The sequence below is a fragment of the Nerophis ophidion genome, linkage group LG12 (assembly GCF_033978795.1).
Source record: "Nerophis ophidion isolate RoL-2023_Sa linkage group LG12, RoL_Noph_v1.0, whole genome shotgun sequence".
In the NCBI taxonomy this organism is placed as follows: domain Eukaryota; kingdom Metazoa; phylum Chordata; class Actinopteri; order Syngnathiformes; family Syngnathidae; genus Nerophis; species Nerophis ophidion.
Window position 1 is genome coordinate 46,204,949 of NC_084622.1, and position 25,155 is coordinate 46,230,103.

At 40.4% G+C, this 25,155-nt stretch overlaps 1 protein-coding gene across 1 annotated transcript in view; it reads left to right on the top strand.

Annotated features, from left to right (window-relative positions):
• Window positions 1-25,155, top strand: part of LOC133562842 (immunoglobulin superfamily member 22-like) — a 53,909-nt gene that overhangs the window by 12,014 nt on the left and 16,740 nt on the right. Inside the window, exons 5-16 of the mRNA XM_061916649.1 lie at window positions 5,112-5,283; window positions 8,970-9,083; window positions 9,147-9,309; window positions 12,642-12,754; window positions 12,872-13,034; window positions 15,864-16,148; window positions 16,243-16,367; window positions 19,036-19,177; window positions 19,251-19,458; window positions 19,525-19,613; window positions 19,681-19,983; window positions 20,060-20,233. Of these exons, the coding sequence (XP_061772633.1) occupies window positions 5,112-5,283; window positions 8,970-9,083; window positions 9,147-9,309; window positions 12,642-12,754; window positions 12,872-13,034; window positions 15,864-16,148; window positions 16,243-16,367; window positions 19,036-19,177; window positions 19,251-19,458; window positions 19,525-19,613; window positions 19,681-19,983; window positions 20,060-20,233 (2,051 nt within the window). The remainder of the gene's footprint in view (window positions 1-5,111; window positions 5,284-8,969; window positions 9,084-9,146; window positions 9,310-12,641; window positions 12,755-12,871; window positions 13,035-15,863; window positions 16,149-16,242; window positions 16,368-19,035; window positions 19,178-19,250; window positions 19,459-19,524; window positions 19,614-19,680; window positions 19,984-20,059; window positions 20,234-25,155) is intronic.

Sequence of the window (25,155 nt, forward strand, 5' to 3'; positions counted from 1 at the left end):
CGCATGTTCCAAATAAAAACAAACTTAACTCAACTCAAATTGTGACGTATCGTGTTGCATGTGTGATGTATCATGTTGTATGTGTGATGTATCATGTTGTATGTGTGATGTATCGTGTTGCATGTGTGATGTATCATGTTGTATGTGTGATGTATCATGTTGTATGTGTGATGTATCGTGTTGCATGTGTGATGTATCATGTTGCATGTGTGATGTATCATGTTGTATGTGTGATGTATCGTGTTGCATGTGTGATGTATCATGTTGTATGTGTGATGTATCATGTTGTATGTGTGATGTATCGTGTTGCATGCATGCATGTTCCAAATAAAAACAAACTTAACTCAACTCAACTTGTGACGTATCGTGTTGCATGCATGCATGTTCCAAATAAAAACAAACTTAACTCAACTCAAATTGTGACGTATCGTGTTGCATGTACGCATGTTCCAAATAAAAAGAAACTTAACTCAACTCAACTTGTGACGTATCGTGTTGCATGCATGCATGTTCCAAATAAAAACAAACTTAACTCAACTCAAATTGTGACGTATCGTGTTGCATGTGTGATGTATCATGTTGTATGTGTGATGTATCATGTTGTATGTGTGATGTATCATGTTGTATGTGTGATGTATCATGTTGTATGTGTGATGTATCATGTTGTATGTGTGATGTATCATGTTGTATGTGTGATGTATCATGTTGTATGTGTGATGTATCATGTTGTATGTGTGATGTATCATGTTGTATGTGTGATGTATCATGTTGTATGTGTGATGTATCATGTTGTATGCATGTATGTGTGATGTATCATGTTGTATGTGTGATGTATCATGTTGTATGTGTGATGTATCATGTTGCATGTGTGATGTATCATGTTGCATGTGTGATGTATCATGTTGTATGTGTGATGTATCATGTTGTATGTGTGATGTATCGTGTTGCATGCACGCATGTTCCAAATAAAAACAAACTTAACTCAACTCAAATTGTGACGTATCGTGTTGCATGTACGCATGTTCCAAATAAAAAGAAACTTAACTCAACTCAACTTGTGACGTATCGTGTTGCATGCATGCATGTTCCAAATAAAAACAAACTTAACTCAACTCAAATTGTGACGTATCGTGTTGCATGTGTGATGTATCATGTTGTATGTGTGATGTATCATGTTGTATGTGTGATGTATCATGTTGTATGTGTGATGTATCATGTTGTATGTGTGATGTATCATGTTGTATGTGTGATGTATCATGTTGTATGTGTGATGTATCATGCTGTATGTGTGATGTATCATGTTGTATGTGTGATGTATCATGTTGTATGTGTGATGTATCATGTTGTATGTGTGATGTATCATGTTGTATGTGTGATGTATCATGTTGTATGTGTGATGTATCATGTTGTATGTGTGATGTATCATGTTGTATGTGTGATGTATCATGTTGTATGTGTGATGTATCATGTTGTATGTGTGATGTATCATGTTGTATGTGTGATGTATCATGTTGTATGTGTGATGTATCATGTTGTATGTGTGATGTATCATGTTGTATGTGTGATGTATCATGTTGTATGTGTGATGTATCATGTTGTATGTGTGATGTATCATGTTGTATGTGTGATGTATCATGTTGTATGTGTGATGTATCGTGTTGCATGTGTGATGTATCATGTTGCATGTGTGATGTATCATGTTGTATGTGTGATGTATCGTGTTGCATGTGTGATGTATCATGTTGTATGTGTGATGTATCATGTTGTATGTGTGATGTATCGTGTTGCATGCATGCATGTTCCAAATAAAAACAAACTTAACTCAACTCAAATTGTGACGTATCGTGTTGTATGTGTGATGTATCATGTTGTATGTGTGATGTATCGTGTTGCATGTGTGATGTATCATGTTGCATGTGTGATGTATCATGTTGTATGTGTGATGTATCGTGTTGCATGTGTGATGTATCATGTTGTATGTGTGATGTATCATGTTGCATGCATGCATGTTCCAAATAAAAACAAACTTAACTCAACTCAAATTGTGACGTATCGTGTTGCATGTGTGATGTATCATGTTGTATGTGTGATGTATCATGTTGTATGTGTGATGTATCATGTTGTATGTGTGATGTATCATGTTGTATGTGTGATGTATCATGTTGTATGTGTGATGTATCATGTTGTATGTGTGATGTATCATGTTGTATGTGTGATGTATCATGTTGTATGTGTGATGTATCATGTTGTATGTGTGATGTATCATGTTGTATGTGTGATGTATCATGTTGTATGTGTGATGTATCATGTTGTATGTGTGATGTATCATGTTGTATGTGTGATGTATCGTGTTGCATGTGTGATGTATCATGTTGCATGTGTGATGTATCATGTTGTATGTGTGATGTATCGTGTTGCATGTGTGATGTATCATGTTGTATGTGTGATGTATCATGTTGTATGTGTGATGTATCGTGTTGCATGCATGCATGTTCCAAATAAAAACAAACTTAACTCAACTCAAATTGTGACGTATCGTGTTGTATGTGTGATGTATCATGTTGTATGTGTGATGTATCATGTTGCATGCATGCATGTTCCAAATAAAAACAAACTTAACTCAACTCAAATTGTGACGTATCGTGTTGTATGTGTGATGTATCATGTTGTATGTGTGATGTATCGTGTTGCATGTGTGATGTATCATGTTGCATGTGTGATGTATCATGTTGTATGTGTGATGTATCGTGTTGCATGTGTGATGTATCATGTTGTATGTGTGATGTATCATGTTGTATGTGTGATGTATCGTGTTGCATGTACGCATGTTCCAAATAAAAAGAAACTTAACTCAACTCAAATTGTGACGTATCGTGTTGCATGCATGCATGTTCCAAATAAAAACAAACTTAACTCAACTCAAATTGTGATGTATCGTGTTGCATGCACGCATGTTCCAAATAAAAAGAAACTTAACTCAACTCAAATTGTGACGTATCGTGTTGTATGTGTGATGTATCATGTTGTATGTGTGATGTATCATGTTGTATGTGTGATGTATCATGTTGTATGTGTGATGTATCATGTTGTATGTGTGATGTATCATGTTGTATGTGTGATGTATCATGTTGTATGTGTGATGTATCATGTTGTATGTGTGATGTATCATGTTGTATGTGTGATGTATCATGTTGTATGTGTGATGTATCATGTTGTATGTGTGATGTATCATGTTGTATGTGTGATGTATCATGTTGTATGCATGCATGTGTGATGTATCATGTTGTATGTGTGATGTATCATGTTGTATGTGTGATGTATCATGTTGTATGTGTGATGTATCATGTTGTATGTGTGATGTATCATGTTGTATGTGTGATGTATCGTGTTGCATGTGTGATGTATCATGTTGCATGTGTGATGTATCATGTTGTATGTGTGATGTATCGTGTTGCATGTGTGATGTATCATGTTGTATGTGTGATGTATCATGTTGTATGTGTGATGTATCGTGTTGCATGTACGCATGTTCCAAATAAAAAGAAACTTAACTCAACTCAACTTGTGACGTATCGTGTTGCATGCATGCATGTTCCAAATAAAAAGAAACTTAACTCAACTCAAATTGTGACGTATCGTGTTGTATGTGTGATGTATCATGTTGTATGTGTGATGTATCATGTTGTATGTGTGATGTATCATGTTGTATGTGTGATGTATCATGTTGTATGTGTGATGTATCATGTTGTATGTGTGATGTATCATGTTGTATGTGTGATGTATCATGTTGTATGTGTGATGTATCATGTTGTATGTGTGATGTATCATGTTGTATGTGTGATGTATCATGTTGTATGTGTGATGTATCATGTTGTATGCATGCATGTGTGATGTATCATGTTGTATGTGTGATGTATCATGTTGTATGTGTGATGTATCATGTTGTATGTGTGATGTATCATGTTGTATGTGTGATGTATCATGTTGTATGTGTGATGTATCATGTTGTATGCATGCATGTGTGATGTATCATGTTGTATGTGTGATGTATCATGTTGTATGTGTGATGTATCATGTTGTATGTGTGATGTATCATGTTGTATGTGTGATGTATCATGTTGTATGTGTGATGTATCATGTTGTATGCATGCATGTGTGATGTATCATGTTGTATGTGTGATGTATCATGTTGTATGTGTGATGTATCATGTTGTATGCATGCATGTGTGATGTATCATGTTGTATGTGTGATGTATCATGTTGTATGTGTGATGTATCATGTTGTATGTGTGATGTATCATGTTGTATGTGTGATGTATCATGTTGTATGTGTGATGTATCATGTTGTATGTGTGATGTATCATGTTGTATGTGTGATGTATCATGTTGTATGTGTGATGTATCATGTTGTATGTGTGATGTATCATGTTGTATGTGTGATGTATCATGTTGTATGTGTGATGTATCATGTTGTATGTGTGATGTATCATGTTGTATGTGTGATGTATCATGTTGTATGTGTGATGTATCATGTTGCATGCACGCATGTTCCAAATAAAAACAAACTTAACTCAACTCAACTCAAATTCCAAACTTATGAAAGAAATCAAGATTGTTTTTTTTTTTAATATAAATGTCTCCACCATTCCTCTGTGGTTTGATTTCAAAATTTCTGGACTTGTGCAGATCCCAAACACACAAAAAGAGTTACCAAGCCGTCAAAAAATCTGGTTTTGTAAAATAGCTCCCCTTTAAGTTTGGTCACTCTTAAGCCACTGATCTTGTTTTCCCTGCTTCTGATGCCTCATCCATTTATTTTTAATTCAGAAATATCTCCGTTATTCTCCTCTGTCAGTGTTCATGTGTACTTCTTTTGGCTTGAACAAGCAGCCTGATGATTAGTTTGAGCATTGCTGCCACCTAGCTGGAGGCTTGTGTATTGTTCAAGACAATAATACTAAACGTCCCCCAAGCAGTGCAGTTCTCCCACAATAATAATCATCCGACAAAATCCTACTTTTGAACAAACATTTCTGGATCCGTGTGAATTGGTGGGCCTGATAAAGTGTTTGGGGAGATGACCCTCCCCCAATTCCTTTCCTCTTCCGTAGCAGTGTGGAGAAGAGAGAGGAGAAGAAGCCTCCAACAGAGGAGGAGATGCTGAAGATCTTGTCCGGGGCTGAGAAGAAGGACTATGAGAGGATCTGTGCACAGTATGGCTTCACCGACTTCAGGGGAATCCTGAAGAGGCTGAAGGAGATGAAGAAGAAAGTGCAAGTGGAGGTATGCCAGAGACTTGATGCACGTTTCATTGACTTGTTCATTGTGGGCCACATTCTCCCATTGCTCAAGTGGCCATGTAGTATTCTTCCCTTCAACTTCAGACTGTCCCTCTTCACCTTCATCCAAGATTCGCACTCTGGGGGAAATAACCCTTAAATGCGGGTTTTCCCTCTCAAATCTGGCCAATTGCGTATTCTCCCATCGACTTAAGTACTTGTACTTATGAGCCTCTGAAACTGGAATAAGTCCAGTGTCCCTGAAAGGTCATCCATGATGCTGCACTTGTAATTTGGACGCAATGCAGACCGTACTTAACAAAATTATATAGAAAAACTTTGAGAAAAGTAACAAATATATTGTCATCATTTCGTTGGGGACGGCGTGGCGCAGTGGAAGAGTGGCCGTGCGCAACCCGAGGGTCCCTGGTTCAATTCCCACCTAGTACCAACCTCGTCACGTCCGTTGTGTCCTGAGCAAGACACTTCACCCTTGCTCCTGATGGGTGCTGGTTAGCGCCTTGCATGGCAGCTCCCTCCATCAGTGTGTGAATGTGTGTGTGAATGTGGAAGTAGTGTCAAAGCGCTTTGAGTACCTTGAAGGTAGAAAAGCGCGATACAAGTACAACCCATTTATCATTTATTGTTTCAATTGAGACGCCTGGAAACATCTTTTGAGAAGAGGATAAAATGACCGTAACGCCACCCTGAAATAACTATCAAAAACCAGAAATCACGTCGTAGTCTCAAGTGCGACCACGGCGAAAACAGACGCAAAAACGATTTAATCTGGATCCTGATAATTGAACTATGTGACTATTAAATGGCAGAACACATATACAGTATAACGTAGTAAGGCCGTGAATTTTGAGCACCGAAGACGGTTCGATTTCATTCTTTAATTCAAAATGATTCTTGATTGAAAATCAATATGTTTTTAATAACATTGGATACTAGTTCTATATTTGAGTACATTCCTCCAAAAAATATATAAACAGCGCTGATACATTTCTATATTACATAAAATCGAAACTGTTTTTTTTTTAAATAGAAATATATCCAAACAGTTGATAAAGTCAAACACAAATAAGGCAACAAGAGAACAATACCACACTTCTTTTTTCTAAAGTAAATATGTACATCGGAAATGGGCATCGACTGTGATGATCCTTTGGCCAGAACATGTTTTGTTTAGTTTAAGACTCCCTTAGATCTGTTTTCAGCACCCCTGTGTTTGTGTTTCTTGTTTGCCATGGGTGCTGATTATTTTCACCTGCCTCTGATTAATGCTCCCGGGCACTAATCAGAGAGCTATTTATACCTGCCTTTCGCCACACTTTGTTTGGCTGATTTGTTTGCTCTAAGCAAGAAGTTAAGATTGGTGATCCCTACCTCTTGTTTTTATGCTAAGCTTTCCCGTTAGATTTTTCATAGCTTAACGCGCTATCGGCACACTTGTTTTATTTTTGTTTGTTTTCCTGTCTGATTTTATGGAAAATATATCATTGTCCTACCTGCATGCTGCCCCCGGAGTTTCGTCTGCATCTTGGGGGAACAATCCGCACACTAACATGCGACCGCACCGTAACATCTGCATCAACAATTTGATCTGCTTGAGTGGCTGGACAGGACAGGTTTTAAATATATCTATAAACATTTTATAAATCGATATTTTATTTTGTTAAATTGATTAAGAATTGTTCCAAATAAGAATCACGAATAATTCGAAAAACACATTTTTTGACACCCCTATATTGTAGCGTCTATCAATTCCATTTATTTTTTGATAGTTAATATTAAACTGTTATGCTCCACCCCTCAAGCCGTTAAAACAGACCCAAACTCACAGTTGGCCAGGCAAGACCCTCTAATTTGTCAAAGCTTTACAAACATTTGTAGCAAACAGAAATCTCCACATTTCATACAACATCAGGGTGGTTATAATAACTGAAACAAAGTCTTCATCTCCATATTAATATTCACATCCAGCCAAGAAGAAGAAGCTGTTGTAGCGCGCATACACACACTACAACAGTGGTTCTCAACCTTTTTTCAGTCACGTACCACCTGTGAAAATTGTTTTAATTCAAGTACCCCCTAATTAGAGCAAAGCATTTTTGGTTGAAAAAAAGAGATAAAGAAGTAAAATACAGCACTATGTCATCACTTTCTGATTTATTAAATTGTATAACAGCGCAAAATATTGCTCATTTGTAGTGGTCTTTCTTCAACTATTTGGAAAAAAAGATATAAAAATAACTAAAATCTTGTTGAAAAATAAACAAGTGATTCAATTATAAATAAAGATTTCTACACATACAGTAGAAGTAAATATCTCTATTACAATCCCCTCTTTGGGGATTGTAATAGAGATCCATCTGGATTCATGAACTTAATTCTAAACATTTCTTTACAAAAAAATAAATCTTTATCATCAATATTTATGGAACATGTCCACAAAAAATCTGGCTGTCAACACTGAATATTGCATTTGTCAAAGATATTTGTTGTCGAACCCCAAGATGCAGAGATGGAGGCAGGCATTGGATATGAAGACATGATTTAATATAAATAATAGAACAAGAACAAACAAAAAGCACGCATGTGGGCGGAATAACAAACTAAGGGAGCTAGCACTGGGAGCTAGAAAAACCAAAAGGAACTTTAGCATGGAAGCTAATGGAAAACAAAAAGAAAAACTGGAAATAGCTAATGCTAACAGAAACAGCTTACTGCTACGACGACCAGGATAACATCTAGCACGATAGGTAGTAGCTGTAACAAAACGACATTACACGATAGCAACGATAAGAGCGACATGTGGCAACGAGAATACAATGATCCAGCAACTGACACAAGACAAAGCAGGTACAAATAGGAGCGGGCTGATTGGCAACAGGTGTGGCCAGGTGCCAATCAGCCGCAGCTGAGGAGGAACAAAGCACTCAGGGAACAAGACAGGAAGCTGACAAAATAAGAGCACTAGACAGGAACTAAAGTCAGGAGATACTAAACACAGAGGAAACAGACAAATGCAGAGGACAAAACTAAAACATAGACAAACTGTCAGTAGAAAGCCTGACAGCATTGTTGCATTTCTTTTCACAGTTTATGAACTTACATTCATATTTTGTTGAAGTATTATTTAATAAATATATTCATAAAGTATTTTTGAAATGTTGCTATTTTTAGAATATTCTGAAAAAAATCTCACGTACCCCTTGGCATACCTACAAGTCCCCCCAGGGGTACGCGTACCCCCATTTGAGAAGCACTGCACTAGAACACAATGACAAGCACGGCCTGGATGGGTACGGTCTTTTCAAATTAAAAGCGATATCTAACACAAATGCTAAGAAAACCCGGTGATGCAAAATGTTCACAAAGCCAAAAAGAATGGCGTCGTGGTAAATTCTGCCTCATTAGTAATGAGCCCCATTTCATTTATGACTTGAGCACTTGTGCCTCACTTACGCAGGCTGAGCTAGTCCACAGGCCGGATGGGAGAATGTCCATAAGAAAAACATGCATATCTTCAAGCGCGTAAAAAAAACACTTCAAGGCAAGAACAGGGCCCTCGATGCACCAACAGAAATGAAAACAAAAAGTTTGAAAAAAAACACATCTCACATAAAAAGATAGTTTATGCAGAAATGATTGTAACAATTGTATTTGAAACCTGTTTCCCAGGTGGTTCGTGTGCTAAACCCCCTGGAGGACATCACTGCCAGAGCAGGCAGCAACGTTGTGTTTGAAACCGTTCTGGAACTGAAAGATCCAAACATAAGGATGCAGTGGTTTCTGGTCTGTTTGGGTGATGTCATACTTTTAACTTGAGCATTCCATCACTGGCATTTTTGTTCTCAGGGCACAGAACTGCTGCGCCTCCAGTACTCTCATGGCAAGTATGAGATCAAACAGATGGGAACAAAGCACATGCTGTGCATTTCTAACGTGGGTCTGGGCGAGCAGGGCACCTACAGCCTGCAGGTTGGAGAAAGGAGACAGTCAGCCAAACTTAAAGTCATAGGCAAGTCATTCACATCATCCAAACTTTTTTCTCATTGGGACATCGGACATTTTTTTAAAAGCAGACAAAATTGGTTGACATTTTTTTTCCCGTCCACACTTGGACTTGAACCATGACCGGTTCCAAAGCCCAAGCATTTAATTCATCCTTGTGCAAGCTTAAGATTGACTATACACACTCTTAGAATCCGAAAGGGATCCGCTAATAATAAAATGTCATAAGTCAGCAATGCATGTCTATGTATTGTTTTACTTTCAAGGCTTGAAATCTTTTAACACCTTCAGATTAATTTATTAATTTTACGTTTTATGTCCTTTTCGTCAAAATTAACAGGACAAAAAAGTTGAATATTTTAGGTTAATAATAATAATAAAAATAATAATAATAACAGACTTTGATTGTAAAAGCACTTTACATTGAACAAACAACCTCAAAGTGCTACAATGCATTTAAAAAAACAACGCTCAAACCACAAATAGCTGCCCCCAACAAGTAAAAAAATATATAGTAAAATAAAATAAAAACCAAAACAGCCTAATAGCAAGAACTAGCACATACATATCTAAAAAAAAAGAAGGGTTTTTAAGCCTTTTTTTAAAGAATCCACAGTCTGTGGTGCCCTCAGGTGGTCAGGGAGAGCGTTCCATAGACTGGGAGCCGCGGAGCAGAAAGCCCGGTCTCCCGTAGTTCGGAGCTTTGTCCTCGGAGGTTGGAGGAGGTTAGCCTGTCCGGAGCGGAGGTGTCGTGTGGAGGACTTGGTGGTGAGCAATTCTTTGAGGTAAAGGTGGGCATTTCCATGGAGACACTGGTGGGTTGGGTAGTTCCAGCATTGAATAGGTCATTAGTTCATCTGCCATGTTATTTGGAACTGCCCAAGATCATTTTCATTGCATTTCAGCAGTTTAATTGCAATATGTATTTTTTTTCTTCTCATTTGTAGTTTTTCATTGCATTTTACTTTTGTTACTGCATGTAAACATAGCGCCGCTGAAGTGGCAGTTGGCTCCATAAGCTTGGTGCTCTTTTACATATACACTTTGTTTATATATATATGGATACGGCTAGTAGCTACTATTAGCAAACAAATTGACTTACCAACATCGACACACTCTTTCGTCGCAACTCGACCTGATGGTCGGCACCAATAAGTTTACAATTAGTTGTAAAATGTTGGACGGTTGTTTTTAAGATATGCAGGCAAAAGACAACTTTAAAACATACCGGCTTCAGATGTCCCAAGCCTAGCCGAGTAGTGCAAGAATGATCTCTGGGATCACTAGCGCCCTCTACCCCCAGGAGGCCGGAGAACAGGTGCCTCACATAGTCCGTCTTCGCAGCCGTTTTATGATTGGCCAGCACAAGAAATACGTTACACACATACAGTTGTTAACACAATACACTGTACATTATATACCTCAGCTAACCAAATTATGGAAATGTATAATATCATTCAGACAGCAATACGGTCTCACTGCACAGCAGACAGCAGTTAGCCGAGTCATTGCGCAATCCATGGTGAGGCTCAGCTGGCTGTGACTCACCGCAAGTTTCTTCTCAGTATTTGAACGGCAAATGGGAAAATTCAGCAATTTCGAATAAAAATAATCTAAAACTGGTGATGTTAAATGGAAAATAACTTTATAGTATAATCGCTGGATACATATAACAATTTTTTTTTTTTTTTCTTTTTATATATTTTTTTCTTTCCATCATGGCAGGTGAGGCCCCGCCTCACCGACCTACCCTGACTGCACGTCACTGCTGTAAAGCGAGCTTGAGTTTCCTGAAAGGAGCTATGAAATTAAATGTATATCTATATTATTATTTTGTAACTTTTGTTCCACTTTTAAATACGTTCTGTGGACTTTTTGACTGCAACCACATAATGTCCCCATTGTAAGGTAAATAAAAGTCTATCCTATTATATCCTAACGACCGTTTAACTCATTTACGCTCTGTGAATTACGCTTCCTATTTTAACAACGATGTAATCAAAAACACAATGCAATTTTATACAAACAAAAAAACTCATAATTTCAGACCGTTAACATTCAAACTGAACAATCAAATCACGTAAGGAACGCATGTAATGCCCATTTGGGGCCTTAAGACTGCACAAGGGGTGACCGAGCCATGACTGTAGGCTGAGCTACTGCTGCCATACTTGCCAACCTTGACACCTCCGATTTCGGGAGGTGGGGGATTGGGGGCATGATCAGGGTTGGGGCGGGGGTGTGGTTTGGGCGGGGGGCGTGGTTAAGAGGGGAGGACTATATTTAAAGCCAATTCCCCAACTCGAGTATTTCATATATATGTATGAAATACTTGACTTTCATTGAATTCTAGCCATTTATATTTATTTTATTATGTATATATATAAATAAAAGAAATGGTTGAATTTCAGACGGCACCTATCAAATGCACAGTAATAAAAACACAGTTGTTCTACGAACTGTACTGTGCTTGCTGGTTACTAAAAAAAAAAAACAATAACACTTACCTTTCACTATTTGAGTAACGTAACTTCCGAGTTTCCAGAAGATGGCGCCAGAATGTGCTTTGGCCTGCCATCTCTCGCTTTCGGATCTGTTCGTTTTTGTGTTGTTTGCGTCTATTTTCGTCTTTGTCAGCTCACTGCTTGTGTATGACCGCCAAACACTGTTGGATCTTTGCCGCTTTCCCACTGTGATCAACTTCGACGTTGGTTTTTCAACGTCCCAGTCAGCTTTTTCACCTGGCCGGATTCCTGCCTTCCTTTCCCGCCTCGTGGCTCCTCTCCCCCGCCACCTGCGGGCTGTGTGTCGGGCCCCACCTGGATTAGCTGCGCCCTTGGACGTGCTGTCCCCCGCCAGGTTCGGTCTTGGGAACGCAAGATCTTTGTCAAACAAAACGTTTATCCTGAAGGATTTCTTCACTTCCCGCGGATTTGACTTCCTCTGTGTGACGGAAACATGGCTGAGAGCCGGTGAGTCCGCCCCTCTTAATGAACTTCTGCCTCCAGAGTGTTCCTACTTTATTTCTCTGCGGTTGTCCGGTTGAAAAGGAGGAGGATTAGCAGTCGTTTTTAAAAATGACTTTAAATGCCGTCAGATCCGCCTGCAATCCTTCATTTCAAGCTTCGAACTGTGCATGTTTGAGCTGGAGGGGGCGTGGCCTCCAGCTCAGGCTTAATTTCGGGAGATTTTCGGGAGAAAACTTCTTCTGGGAGGTTTTCGGGAGAGACGCTGAATTTCGGGCGTGTCCCGGAAATTCCGGGAGGGTTGGCAAGCATGACTGCTGCCCTACTAAAACCAGTGTAAGAATTTTTTTTTTTTTTAATTTGTTTCTGTCAGATGAACCTCTGAAATTCCTGTCTGAGTTTAAGCCCAAAAAAGTCAGAGAGCGGCAGACTGCTGTGTTTGAGGTGCGTCTCTCCAAGAAGACCAATGCTCCTCTGATCTGGAAGGTTAGTAGTTTATGAGTAGCATGCTCAGTAACTTGTGTCACATGTAAAGTTTCAAACATTGAACATTCTCCAGCTGGGAGACAATATATTGACATATGATCATGTGTGTGGTTGAAGGCGAAAGGAAAGGAGGTCAAAAGGGATGAAAAGTTTGATGTGTCGCTGTCTGAAGATGGTCTGACCTGCACCTTGAAGATGAAAGATGTGAAAGTCAGCGACAGCGGAGACTACACCATCAGCATCGGAGATATCTCTGCCACTGTGCCGCTTTTCATTGAGAGTACGGAGAGTACACTTTATTATAAGGAACACTTTTCAATCACAACGAGGATGCAGAATCAGTGGAACATGAGCTGCTCCATCCCTTGGTCCTCAATATCTGGAGAAAATATCATCTTTTGCCTTCCAAATGAAGCTCAACACGATTCTCAGTCATTTATCGGAGTGTAAAGAAATCAGTGAAAGTGAAATCTGAGTGATATAAATATTACACATACTGTAGAACACATGATCTTTGGGACTAGAGGAAGAATAGTCCAAGGATTAAGGTTAGGTTAATTACTCACTGCCTTTCTGGTTCTCTCTCACTACAGAATGAGGGTACAAAAACAAGGTGTATCATGTCGTTTGGTTTACATTTTTAGCGTGACATTTGATGTATTGGTCAATTTTTTAACCAACATCTTGTTTTCCCTGGCCCTTGGCGTGTTGGATAAATTAATTCATTATTCATGAGATATACTATCAGATATTACACCGATTTGCTTCGCCACCTACAGTATAAGGATAGGTAACACATCCGGTACCTTTTCAAAGGCACAGACTGAGTTCCTTTGGTACTACTGGGTACCGGATCAAGTCAAATCAAACGGTGCCATATTTCAATACCTTTGTTGAACCGGACCACTTATCAAAATGTTCTAGCTTAATGCTAATTAATAATGTTTTTGCCATATACATGCTACTGATTAGCATTAGCATGTTTACATGATGATTTCAACTCCTCCAAATTGGGTAATTGCTAATTGTTTATTGTTTATTGAATGGATCCCCATTAGCTGATGCCAAGGCGACTGCTACGCTTCCTGGGATCCATATAGGAGCATACAAAATAAAAAGATACAAAGAATACATGCATTACCAAACATTTTACAAAGGAAAAATACAACATAAGATTTAAAAAAAAAAGGTAGTTAAGCACAGTATTAAAAATTTGGTAATGAAAACTGCAACTAAGGAGGACGTTACAATTAAACAGCTGGTGTGTAATAAGTAAAATACTTACAATACAAACACTTTGTAGGTCACAACAAAATACAATACTGGCACATCCAGCCCAAAGATAAAGACTACTTTATGGCTTAGCCAACAACCCGTAGCCTTTACACTACTGCTATCTAACATCTTGGAATTGCAACTGCATGTAAAGTCTGCTATGTAATACTCACAAATGAGAATCAAAAATTCAATCAATCAATCAATGTTTACTTATATAGCCCTAAATCACTAGTGTCTCAAAGGGCTGCACAAACCACCACGACATCCTGAAGAAAACATGATATAACAACTGCAAAGGACCGTTATTATCAGCTAACTGTTCAATGCCAAAAAATGTATTGTCTTCCCAAAGAAATTAACACATGAACAGACAAGATAGATAGCACCAACAATTGTTACTGTTGGGTACCGATATATCAACTCCCAGGAACAGGGTATTAGTACAGTATCAATTCAGGCGTGGCTCCATTGGTAGAGCGACCGGTTCCAGGTTCAATTACCGCTGCTGCCATCCTAGTCATTGCTGTTGTGCCCTCGGGCAACACACTTTACGCAACGCTTCCCATCCAACATGATGGATGGAGCTTGAGAGGTGCTGCAAAGAGGAATGGGTGAAACTGCCCAAAGATAGGTGTGCCAAGTTTGTTAACTTAAAATGACTTGAAGCTGTGACTGTAATGGTACAGCGGAGAAGGACACGGCACTGAGGCAGAGACCTCGTTAAGCTTGCAGCATTTTATTTAGCACAAGTAGGTGACGTCTGTAATTAACCCAAATAAGTGGTGTGTGTCTATGTGAGGCCAGTACGTGCTGAGTGTTACCGGCAGGTGTTGAAGGTGCGTGTTGTGAAAGCTGCGGAAGTCCAGAGAGGGCAAGGCAGGCTCGGAGGTCCGTGGGCAGGCAAGAGGTAAAAGGCTTGAGCGAGGCGTCGTAGTCCGTGGGCAGGCAAGAGGTCAAGGGCTTGAGCTAGTGTTGTAATCCGGGGGCAGGCAAGAGGTAAAAGGCTTGAGCGAGGCGTCGTAGTCCGTGGGCAGGCAAGAGGTCAAGGGCTTGAGCTAGTGTTGTAATCCGTGGGCAGGCAAGAGGTAAAAGGCTTGAGCTAGCGTTGTAATCCGTGGGCAGGCAAGAGGTAAAAGGCTTGAGCGAGGCGTCGTAGTCCGTGGGCAGGCAAGAGGTAAAAGGCTTGAGCTAGGCGTCGTAATCCAGGGGCAGGCAAGAGGTGGAGATCCAGGGAGGCATCAAGAAGTACAGAGGGAATCCGGGGAGACGAGACACTCTTCTCGAAACCAGGGAACGAAGCTGAGCTGCGGAATGACGACACAAGACCAGACACAATGAGCATAGAGGAGGAGAAACACGGAGAACGAGGAAGCACATTTGCAAGGAGGGCTAGAGACGTGTAGGGCTTACAAGTATAGCTATGTTCTGGCACTGGAACGCAGGACACGCCGTCTTAAAAAGGACATGGAGCGTTCATCAGCTTCAGGTGTGTCCAGAGGCACGCTCAGAGGAGTGCATTGTGCTGGAGCCCTAACAGTGATTGCTGCCAAACGTGCCTCAATAAAGTATCAATAGAGTCAATGCTTATGTACATGTGCTTTATTATTTTTAATAAATATGCACGTTTTGATGAAAACAACTTTTCACATTGACAATATGGTATGTGTGTAGAATTTTGAGGACAAAAATGACTTTATTCCATTTGGAATAAGGCCGTAAAACATAACAAAATGTGGAAAAAGTGAATACTTTCCAGGTGTATTGTAGTTTTTCTACATGAGACCCCTCAGCGATATGTTTGGAAATTGTCTGGGTTTTTTTTTCTTTACAGGGATTCCCATGGCCTTCACCAGCCCCTTGAAGAACGTGCGTGCACAGGAGAAAGGCAAGGCCCGACTGGCGTGTGAGATGAGCAGCAAAGACGTGCACGTTCGCTGGCTAAAGGACGGGAGTGACATCACAGCCAGCAGACGCTACACCTTTACGCGCCGAGGAAAGAGGGCCGAGGTCGTCATCGAGGAGTGTGAACAAACAGATGAGGGAGAATACTCCATGGTCTGCACCCAGGACAACGACTGGCAGGAATACGTCACTTCGGCCAGACTCGGCGTGGACGGTACAATTATCTGTCCGCCTAGTTGCCAATCCCACACTTCAGCTGTGAAATGACTTTTCATTCTGGGGTCTGTTATGTTTTGTCACGCTGGCAGAGCGCTTTGCTTCGGTTAAGAGTGGGATGTCAGACCTTCAGTGTCCTACAGGGAGCCCTGCGGAGCTCTGTGTGGTCCTGGATGATGAGAAGGTGGATGGAGTGTGGCTGAAAGATGGACAGGAGGTACAACATGAGACTTGATGTTTTTAAATGACTTTGAAGACAAAGTGCGACCCAGGGATAGTTTTTTTTTGGCCCTTGCTGTATTTGACAGATAAAATTAATGTATTATTTTTTAAATTAGGGCTCTTCACCGGTTTCCAGATTCAGAATCGAGTCTCGATTCTCTTAATATATTATTTAGTATATAAATTATAATTACCGTATTTTTCAGAGTATAAGTCGCTCCTGAGTATAAGTCGCACCTGCCGAAAATGCATAAAAAAGAAGGAAAAAAACATATAGAAGTCGCACTGGAGGATAAGTCGCATTTTTTGGGGAAATTTATTTGATAAAACCAAAAACCAAGAATAGACATTTGAAAGGCAATTTAAAATAAATAAAGAATAGTGAAGAACAGGCTGAATAAGTGTAGGTTATATGAGGCATGAATAAGCAACTGAGAAGGTGCCTGCTATGTTGATGTAACGGCGTGGCGCAGTGGGAGAGTGGCCGTCCGCAACCCGAGGGTCCCTGGTTCAAATCCCACCTAGTACCAACCTCGTCACGTCCGTTGTGTCCTGAGCAAGACACTTCACCCTTGCTCCTGATGGGTGCTGGTTAGCGCCTTGCATGGCAGCAGGCCCAAAATAATATCAATATGGTTTAGTGTTTTATCCCAAAAAATATTATTTCAAAGAATAAAATAAAATAAGATGCATAAAAAAACACATTTTGAAAAAAAGTTTAATTACTTCTAGAAAATGATGAATGGTTTTAAAAACAGAATACATACAAATTTTAATGTGGAAGTGAATTGTTTTTTGGAGCATGCCCAGTAATCATAACCCTCTGTAATATCAAAACAGATTACTGTAAATTCAAACGGATTCGTCTCTATAGAGGTTCAGTAGACTGTGTTGCCTCCTCTTGTACAGTAGTGAAGTGAATCATATTTATATAGCCCTTTTCTCTAGTGACTCAAAGTGCCTTTCCATAGTGACATACACATTAGTTACCATCAGTGGTCTAGAACAGCACATTTAAACTAATGTGTACGTGTTTATTTATTGATTTATTTTGGACATTCCTAGAAGCACAGAGCTTATGAACAGGGACCCACAGTAGGTGGCAGTATAATATTAAAATGAGAGTTGTCATGAGCTGTGGTCTCCACCATGTTTTGTTTAGTTATGTTCTGTTAGTTTTGGACTCCATTAGTTCCTGTTTTTTGTGCACCCTTGTTTGTTTTAGTTTCCATGACGACTTATTAGTTACACCTGCCTCATGTCTTTGGATCACGCACCTGCTCTAATCAAAGACTATTATTTAAGTCTGTTTTTGCCAGTTAGTCGTCCTGGCAACATAACTCTGTATTTGCTCGATTCATACCTTAAATTCATGCTCTGTATTGATGGTCTCATGCTTGTTTTATGCCACAGGTTCATGCTTCTTTTCATGCGATTGTTCGTTTCATGCTATGCCAAGTACGTTTTCTTTATTCATGCCACAGTTGGCGAGTTTTGTTTCATGTCCATAGTTTCTGCCTAAGTGCTAGTATTTTATATCATGCGCTAAGTTATGACTTTGCCTTGTGCGCCCTTTTGTTTGTACCTATTTGATAGTTAATAATAAAATATGTTCATACCTTCACGCCTGATCCGGAATAATCCGTTTGCATCCCGGGAGAACAAACCCTGCAGTAAGCTTCGTAAACCCCCACATTAGGACAAAAGTGTAATTATATATAAACTTCCTGTCACGCCTGTAAGTTTGTTTTGGTTTTGGTCAGGTTATGTTTAGTTTTTTGGACATTTAAGTTCTGTCTTGGCACTTCCTGGTGTGTTTTCGTCTCAAAGCCAACTCATTAGTTTTCACCAGTCATGTCACATCCCTGTCCTCAGCCTCACACCTGTTTTCACTAATTATCCTAGCTACTTAAGTCTCTCTTTTTCTTGTCTACATTCTGGGATCTTCACACACGCACGCACCCTACCCATGTTGCGCTACCTTCATGCCCTTGAACACCTCGCTATCAATGCCCTTGTTTTGATCAACGTAAATTTTGTATTTATGCCACAGTGCACTCTTTTGTTTCATGTCTTTAGTCTTGCCATCGTGCTGTTTAAGTTTATAGATAAATTGTCTTTCATGCCATTGAGCAAGTGTTTTTGTTTTCCCTGTTTTGTATATATTATATAATTAAAACATGTACTCACAGTCACGTCTCGCCCGTGCAAATCATTCTCTGCATCGAAGAAAGAACTTTAATCCAAGCCCTGTTGTGACACTTACAACTGTGAATGTTACAGCATATTGTTGTAACTTTACTGTAATTAACTGTAAACCTCAGCTCTGCAGTTCCAGTAAATTGCTGTGATTTTTTTCACATTAAATTAATGAAAAAGTCATTGTGAAAATACTACAATTATTTGCCAATATTTTCCCGTGGCCTTGCGATGAAATCCTTTACAATGCATGTCCTCAGACTGTCACCCTCATGAGTTGCTTTGTCAGGTATTGCGGTTGTTCAGCATCCACACTGGACAAAATCAACAACAACAATAACTTTATAGTGACCGCCCTTCCTACCTAAGCATTAGAACCCACAAAGCTCTTAGGTGGAAAGTGAAATGTCTTCAACCTGAATGACTGAGGACAGATTTCCCAAGTAATGTGTGATGTTTGACAGATTACAGGGCGGGGGGGCGTTCAAGTGGTCCAACAAGGAGCTGTCCACAAGTTGATCTTCTCAGGATTGACTGATGCTCACGAGGGCAAGTACACCTTCAGAGCAAAGGGGGTCGAGAATGAAGCTGTACTCACTGTTGCAGGTGTGTGTGTGTGTGTGTGTGTGTGTGTGTGTGCAGAGGAAACTTCCAGCAAAACTGTATTTCTATGTCTCAGATCCTCCAGAGATTGATTCCTCTGTGTTGGACATGTTGGAGAGCCAACCAGTAAGACTAAAGGCGGGCCAGACCGCCACCATTAAGATCCCCTTCAAAGGGAAGCCACCTCCCAAAGTCACATGGTACAAGGACGGCGTGGAGATGGTGGAGGACGAGAGGATGAAGGTGGAGCGGACTTCTGACAGCACCACTCTCGTGATCCACAGGTGCGTGGCAGACATTCAGACATGTTCGAGCCTCACAATGACTAATGTTTATTGCTGTGTCAGCAGATGTGTGAGAGAGGACAGCGGAGCAGTCCAGCTTCGACTAAAAAGTGACTGCGGCACGACCACAGCTCACTTGCAACTCCAAGTGATTGGTGGGTGGGGATGATTCATATTCCGCTAACATATTATACAATTAACTTTTGTTTTCTTCTTCTCCAGACCACCCTAAACCTCCTCAGGGCAAGGTGGAGTTCTTGGAGCTTTCCAGGAAGTGCATCAAGATGAAGTGGAAGCACCCCAGGGACAATGGTGGTAAGGAAGTCACCGGCTTTGTGATGGAACGTCGTGAGGCCAGTAAGAAGTCGTGGACCAGGGTGGGGGTAGTCCAAAGCAGCTCCACTGTCTTCAGCGACGACACAGTGGAGGCGGGGCAAGTTTACCAGTATCGCATTAGAGCCGTCAACTCGGAGGGAATGAGTGAGCCTCTGGGAACAGAGGAGGTGTGTGCCGGAGAGCCTATAGGTGGGATCTGTTTACACCCAGAAAACATCCAGGGGGATTCTAAAAAATCTAAGTAGCTGTGCTGAAATCCACTCAGAGCCTCCAGGCACGGCCTCCCAGCTTCAGGTGTCTGGTGTCACCAGGGACGCCATGATGGTGAGCTGGAACCCGCCGGGTCATGATGGAGGAGCACCGGTTCTTGGCTACAACCTGGAGAGAAGAAAGAAGGGGAGCAATATGTGGCTGCAGGTCAACAAGGAGCTGATCCCAGGTTAGACTTGAAACCTACAGTGGTGGTTTTGATATTCCACAGCAGGCATCTACTAGAAAAGGTCAGGAGGTGGCTTTACGACATTTTAAGTTTTAGTTCATGTGTTTTGCTTGGAACCAACAGGCCGATCATTTCAGGGATGAGCATTAGTTTAAAAGACAAAACAGAGCAAAGTGTCACAGGTGCAAGCCTAATATCCAAACTGGTCCAGTCAAGAGTGTAGCAAATTCCTCTTAATTATGATCCTCTGTGTGGTGGCTTATCTTACTGGCATCAGGGAGACTGCCTAAACTCACACGGGTACTGGGTTTGATCCCAAGACTTGGGCTTCAGGCCAATGCGTCGCAATATCAAGCCCGAATTCGGTTAAAAAAATCAAAACTGGGGGTGGTTGCAGTAAAAAGGAAGCTTACTTCATCACCATTGAGTCATCAAACTCCTCTAAATTAGGATTTGCCAATTGGTGAAGTTAAGTTCTTAAGTAATGGCAGATTCTTTCACTGATGTCATACCTGTATTATCATCATCATCATCATCATCATCAATCTTTATTGCAGACCTTAAAGGCCTACTGAAATGAGATGTTCTTATTTAAACGGGGATAGCAGGTCCATTCTATGTGTCATACTTCATCATTTCGCGATATTGCCATATTTTTGCTGAAAGGATTTAGTAGAGAATATCCACGATAAAGTGAGCAACTTTTGGTGCTGATAAAAAAGCCTTGCCTTTACCAGAAGTAGCAGACGATGAGGTCACAAGTGTGAGGGCTCCTGACGTCCTCACATTGTTTATAATGGGAGCCTCCAGCAGCAAGAGTTATTGGGCCAAGAAAACGACAATTTCCCCATTAATTTGAGCGAGGATGAAAGATTTGTGGTTGATGATATTGATAGCGAAGGACTAGAAAAAAATATATATAATAAAATTAAATAAAAAGCGACTGCTCTGGGTGGCGGCAGTGTGAGCGTTTCAGATGTAATTAGACACATTTACTAGGATAATTCTGGATGATCCCTCATCTGCTTATTGTTTTAATAGTGCTTTAGTGAGATTGTAAAGACATACCTCGAGGTCGGATGGCTGCGGTGAACACGCAGTGTCTCAGAGAGAAGCCGAGGAGCCAAGCTCACAGCTGCCTTTTAAAAGCTACTGCAGGAGGACGAATAATCCAATGATGTCTCCGGTAAGATATACATCACAATTCTCCCATCCAAAAACATGCTGGTTGAAGTAGAGAAAACATGTTCGCTTGACCGTTCTGTGTTAAAAACAAAGAAACACCGGCTGTGTCTCAGTGCTAAAGAGAGCTGCAATACACCGCTTTCCACCAACAGCATTCTTCTTTATAGTCTCCATTATTATTTGAACAAATTGCAAAAGATTTAGCAACACAGATATCCAAATTACTGTGTAATTATGCGATGAAAAGAGACGACTTTTAGCCGCAAGTGGTGCTGAGCTAACATTTCCTGACAGTCCGTGACGTCACGCGTACACGTCATCATTCCGCGACGTTTTCAACAGGATACCTCGTGGGAAATTAAAAATTGTAATTTAATAAACCAAAAAGGCCGTATTGTCATGTGTTGCAATGTTAGTATTTCATCATTGATATATAAACTATCAGACTGTGTGGTCGCTAGTAGTGGCTTTCAGTAGGTCTGTAAGACCTAAAAAAATTATTTGGGAATATTCGGCGGTCCAGATTGAAAAGCTCAACAGGCCGCTTGTCCCGGGCCTTAATGTGCACAGGTCTACACTAGAGAGATGTTTTTAGAAAAGGTCAATTTCAGGAGCCAAAAATGATAAAATTGTTTGCTACGCCCGACGCGGCTGAAAAATATGGGGACGTTTCGTGCATGTTATAGGCCTACTGAAATGAGATGTTCTTATTTAAACAGGGATAGCAGGTCCATTCTATGTGTCATACTTCATCATTTCCAAATATTTCCATATCTTTGCTGAAAGGATTTAGTAGAGAACATCGACGATAAAGTTTGCAACTTTAAGCCTTGCCTTTACTGGAAGTAGCAGACAATGTGCGTGTGATGTCACCGGTGTGAGGGCTCCTCACTTCCTCACATTGTTTATAATGGGAGCCTCCAGCAGCAAGAGCTATTCGGACCGAGAAAGCGACAATTTCTCCATTAATTTGAGCGAGGATGAAAGATTTGTGGATGAGGAAATTTAGAGTGAAGGCGATTGCAGTGAGAGCGATTCAGATGATTTTAGACACATTTACTAGGATCATTCTGGGAAATCCCTTATCTGCCTATTGTGTTGCTAGTGTTTTAGTGAGTTGGCTCCGCTGATCTCCGGTAAAAGGCGACTTATTTAAACATTTTTCTCACCGAAAACTGCTGGTTGAGATGTAGTCGGGATCCATGTTCGCTTGACCGCTCTGATCCATAGTAAAGCTTCACCTCCGGGAATTTTAAACAAGGAATCACCGTGTGTTTGTGTGGATAAAGGCTAAAGCTTTCCAACTCCATCTTTTTACTTTGACTTCTCCATTATTAATTGAACAAATTGCAAAAGATTCAGCAACACACAGCAACAAGAAATTTTTAGCAAATTTAAAATCGTAATTTAATAAACTAAAGCGGCTGTATTGTCATGTGTTGCAATGTTAATATTTCATCATTGATATATAAATTATCAGACTGCGTGGTGGCTAGTAGTGGCTTTCAGTAGGTCTTTAAGATCCATTAAACATATAAAAACACAATACAAAACGTTAAAAACAAAACACTAAAACATTTAAAAAAAAACACAATAAAACATTAAGAAAACATAAAGCCCAAATGTCAGTTTCTAACATACAAACATGTGTGCCAACGTCCAGATGAGTCCAGATGAGTACCTGACAGAACTGCAGCCAGGGTTCCTTAACACAGTGATTATGTCATTTTCAGACTCAGATGCCCGACACATAAACTTATACACAAGGTTGCATAGCAACGCTGAGAAAGTGGGCGGTATAGCTCGGTTGGTGGAGCGGCCGTGCCAGCAACTTGAGGGTTGCAGGTTCGATTCCCGCTTCCGCCATCCTAGTCACTACCGTTGTGTCCTTGGGCAAGACACTTGACCCACCTGCTCCCAGTGCCACCCACACTGCTTTAAATGTAACTTAGATATTGGGTTTTACTATGTAAAGTGCTTTGAGTCACGAGAGAAAAGCGCTATATAATTCACTTCACTTCAATATATACATTATTTTTTACACCTACATTGAAAACATTACATTTGACTAATCTTTTGTAGATTTAAAGATTGGCTCAAAAGGGAGTGGGAAGAAGTCAACTTATTAGGTCCCACCCCTATGACAATATATAATACAATAATATATATAATATAATTCAATTCAGTGGTTGCTGCGTAGATGCTATATATTATCTATATATAGCGGCATAGCTCGGTTAGTAGAGTGGCCGTGCCAGCAACTTGAGGGTTGCAGGTTCGATTCCCGCTTCCGCCATCCGAGTCACTGCCGTTGTGTCCTTGGGCAAGACACTTTACCCACCTGCTCCCAGTGCCACCCACACTGCTTTAAATGTAACTTAGATATTGGCTTTCACTATGTAAAACACTTTGAGTCACGAGAGAAATAGCGCTATATAAATATAATTCACTTCACACTAACAAACATCTGGCTCGCACTGAAGCTTCTTGGAGTTCCCAGGAGAAGCCTCATACAATCATTATATGCAACCTGCATCTTCTGTAAGCTTTTCCGCTTATACTTTATTTGATCTGAGAGTTAGCATCCTCTGCAGTGGACACGTCTTTTGCACAACAGTGAAACATGTGTAACTCTCAAAAACAACTGCAGAAGAGACTTTGGTTCTCTAAATAAGTGAAGTGAAGTGAATTATATTTATATAGCACTTTTTCTCTTGTGACTCAAAGCGCTTTACATAATGAAACCCAATATCTAAGTTACATTTAAACCAGTGTGGGTGGCACTGGGAGCAGGTGGGTAAAGTGTCTTGCCCAAGGACACAACGGCAGTGACTAAGATGGTGGGAGCAGGGATCGGACCTGCAACCCTCAAATTGCTGGCACGGCCGCTCCACCAACCGAGCTATACCGCCCCGAACTATAGGTTCCCTACCCCTGCTATAAAGTGTGTACAAATGAATGGAAAGAGGTTTTGTGGGGTTGTGAGTTAAAATATTTTGCTAGTTTTGACACAAATCTGAAGCCAATCCAGCACATATATTATGTAATCTGTTTAAAAAAAAAAAGTGCTTAGTCCTGACTAACTTCAGATTGGGCCGTCTTACTGACAAATAACAAAATGGCAGTCATCTAATATTAGCAATTAAACGCTTGAAAATTTTTGAAAGACATAACAAAAGTCGCGTAAAGCTGGCAAAAAAAGGGTTTGGAAAACATCAAATACATTCTATGAGAATTGCAGATTCATTTACAAGCGCCACTGATTGCCTGCAAAGCTTGGAAAATAAAAATAAAAAAAATAATTAAAAAAAACGCAGAAACCTACTTCCTGTCCAAGCTCTAGACAGGAAGCGGTCGGCAGTCCCGTAAGCGTGGTGCCGCACAGCAGCCCCTACAAGAATAATATCAAAAAGAGAAGTGCAGCCCCTTGGTTCTTAGCTTTCTGGAAATGTGGCCTCTTGATCCGTTTGGTGGAATGGACCTGCCGGTAGGTAATGTCGATATTATCAATCAATCAATCAATGTTTACTTATATAGCCCTAAATCACTAGTGTCTCAAAGGGCTGCACTACTGCACTATGTTTGCATGCTTGCTGGCAGCGTGACTCCAGGATGCAGAGACATTAGGTGACATGCAAGTTACCACTTATTTCAATTAAGGACGAGTACAGGAACCAAAGCTTTAGGCACTTAGAAATATCTTGTGCACACAACACAAATCCACAATAGACAACAAA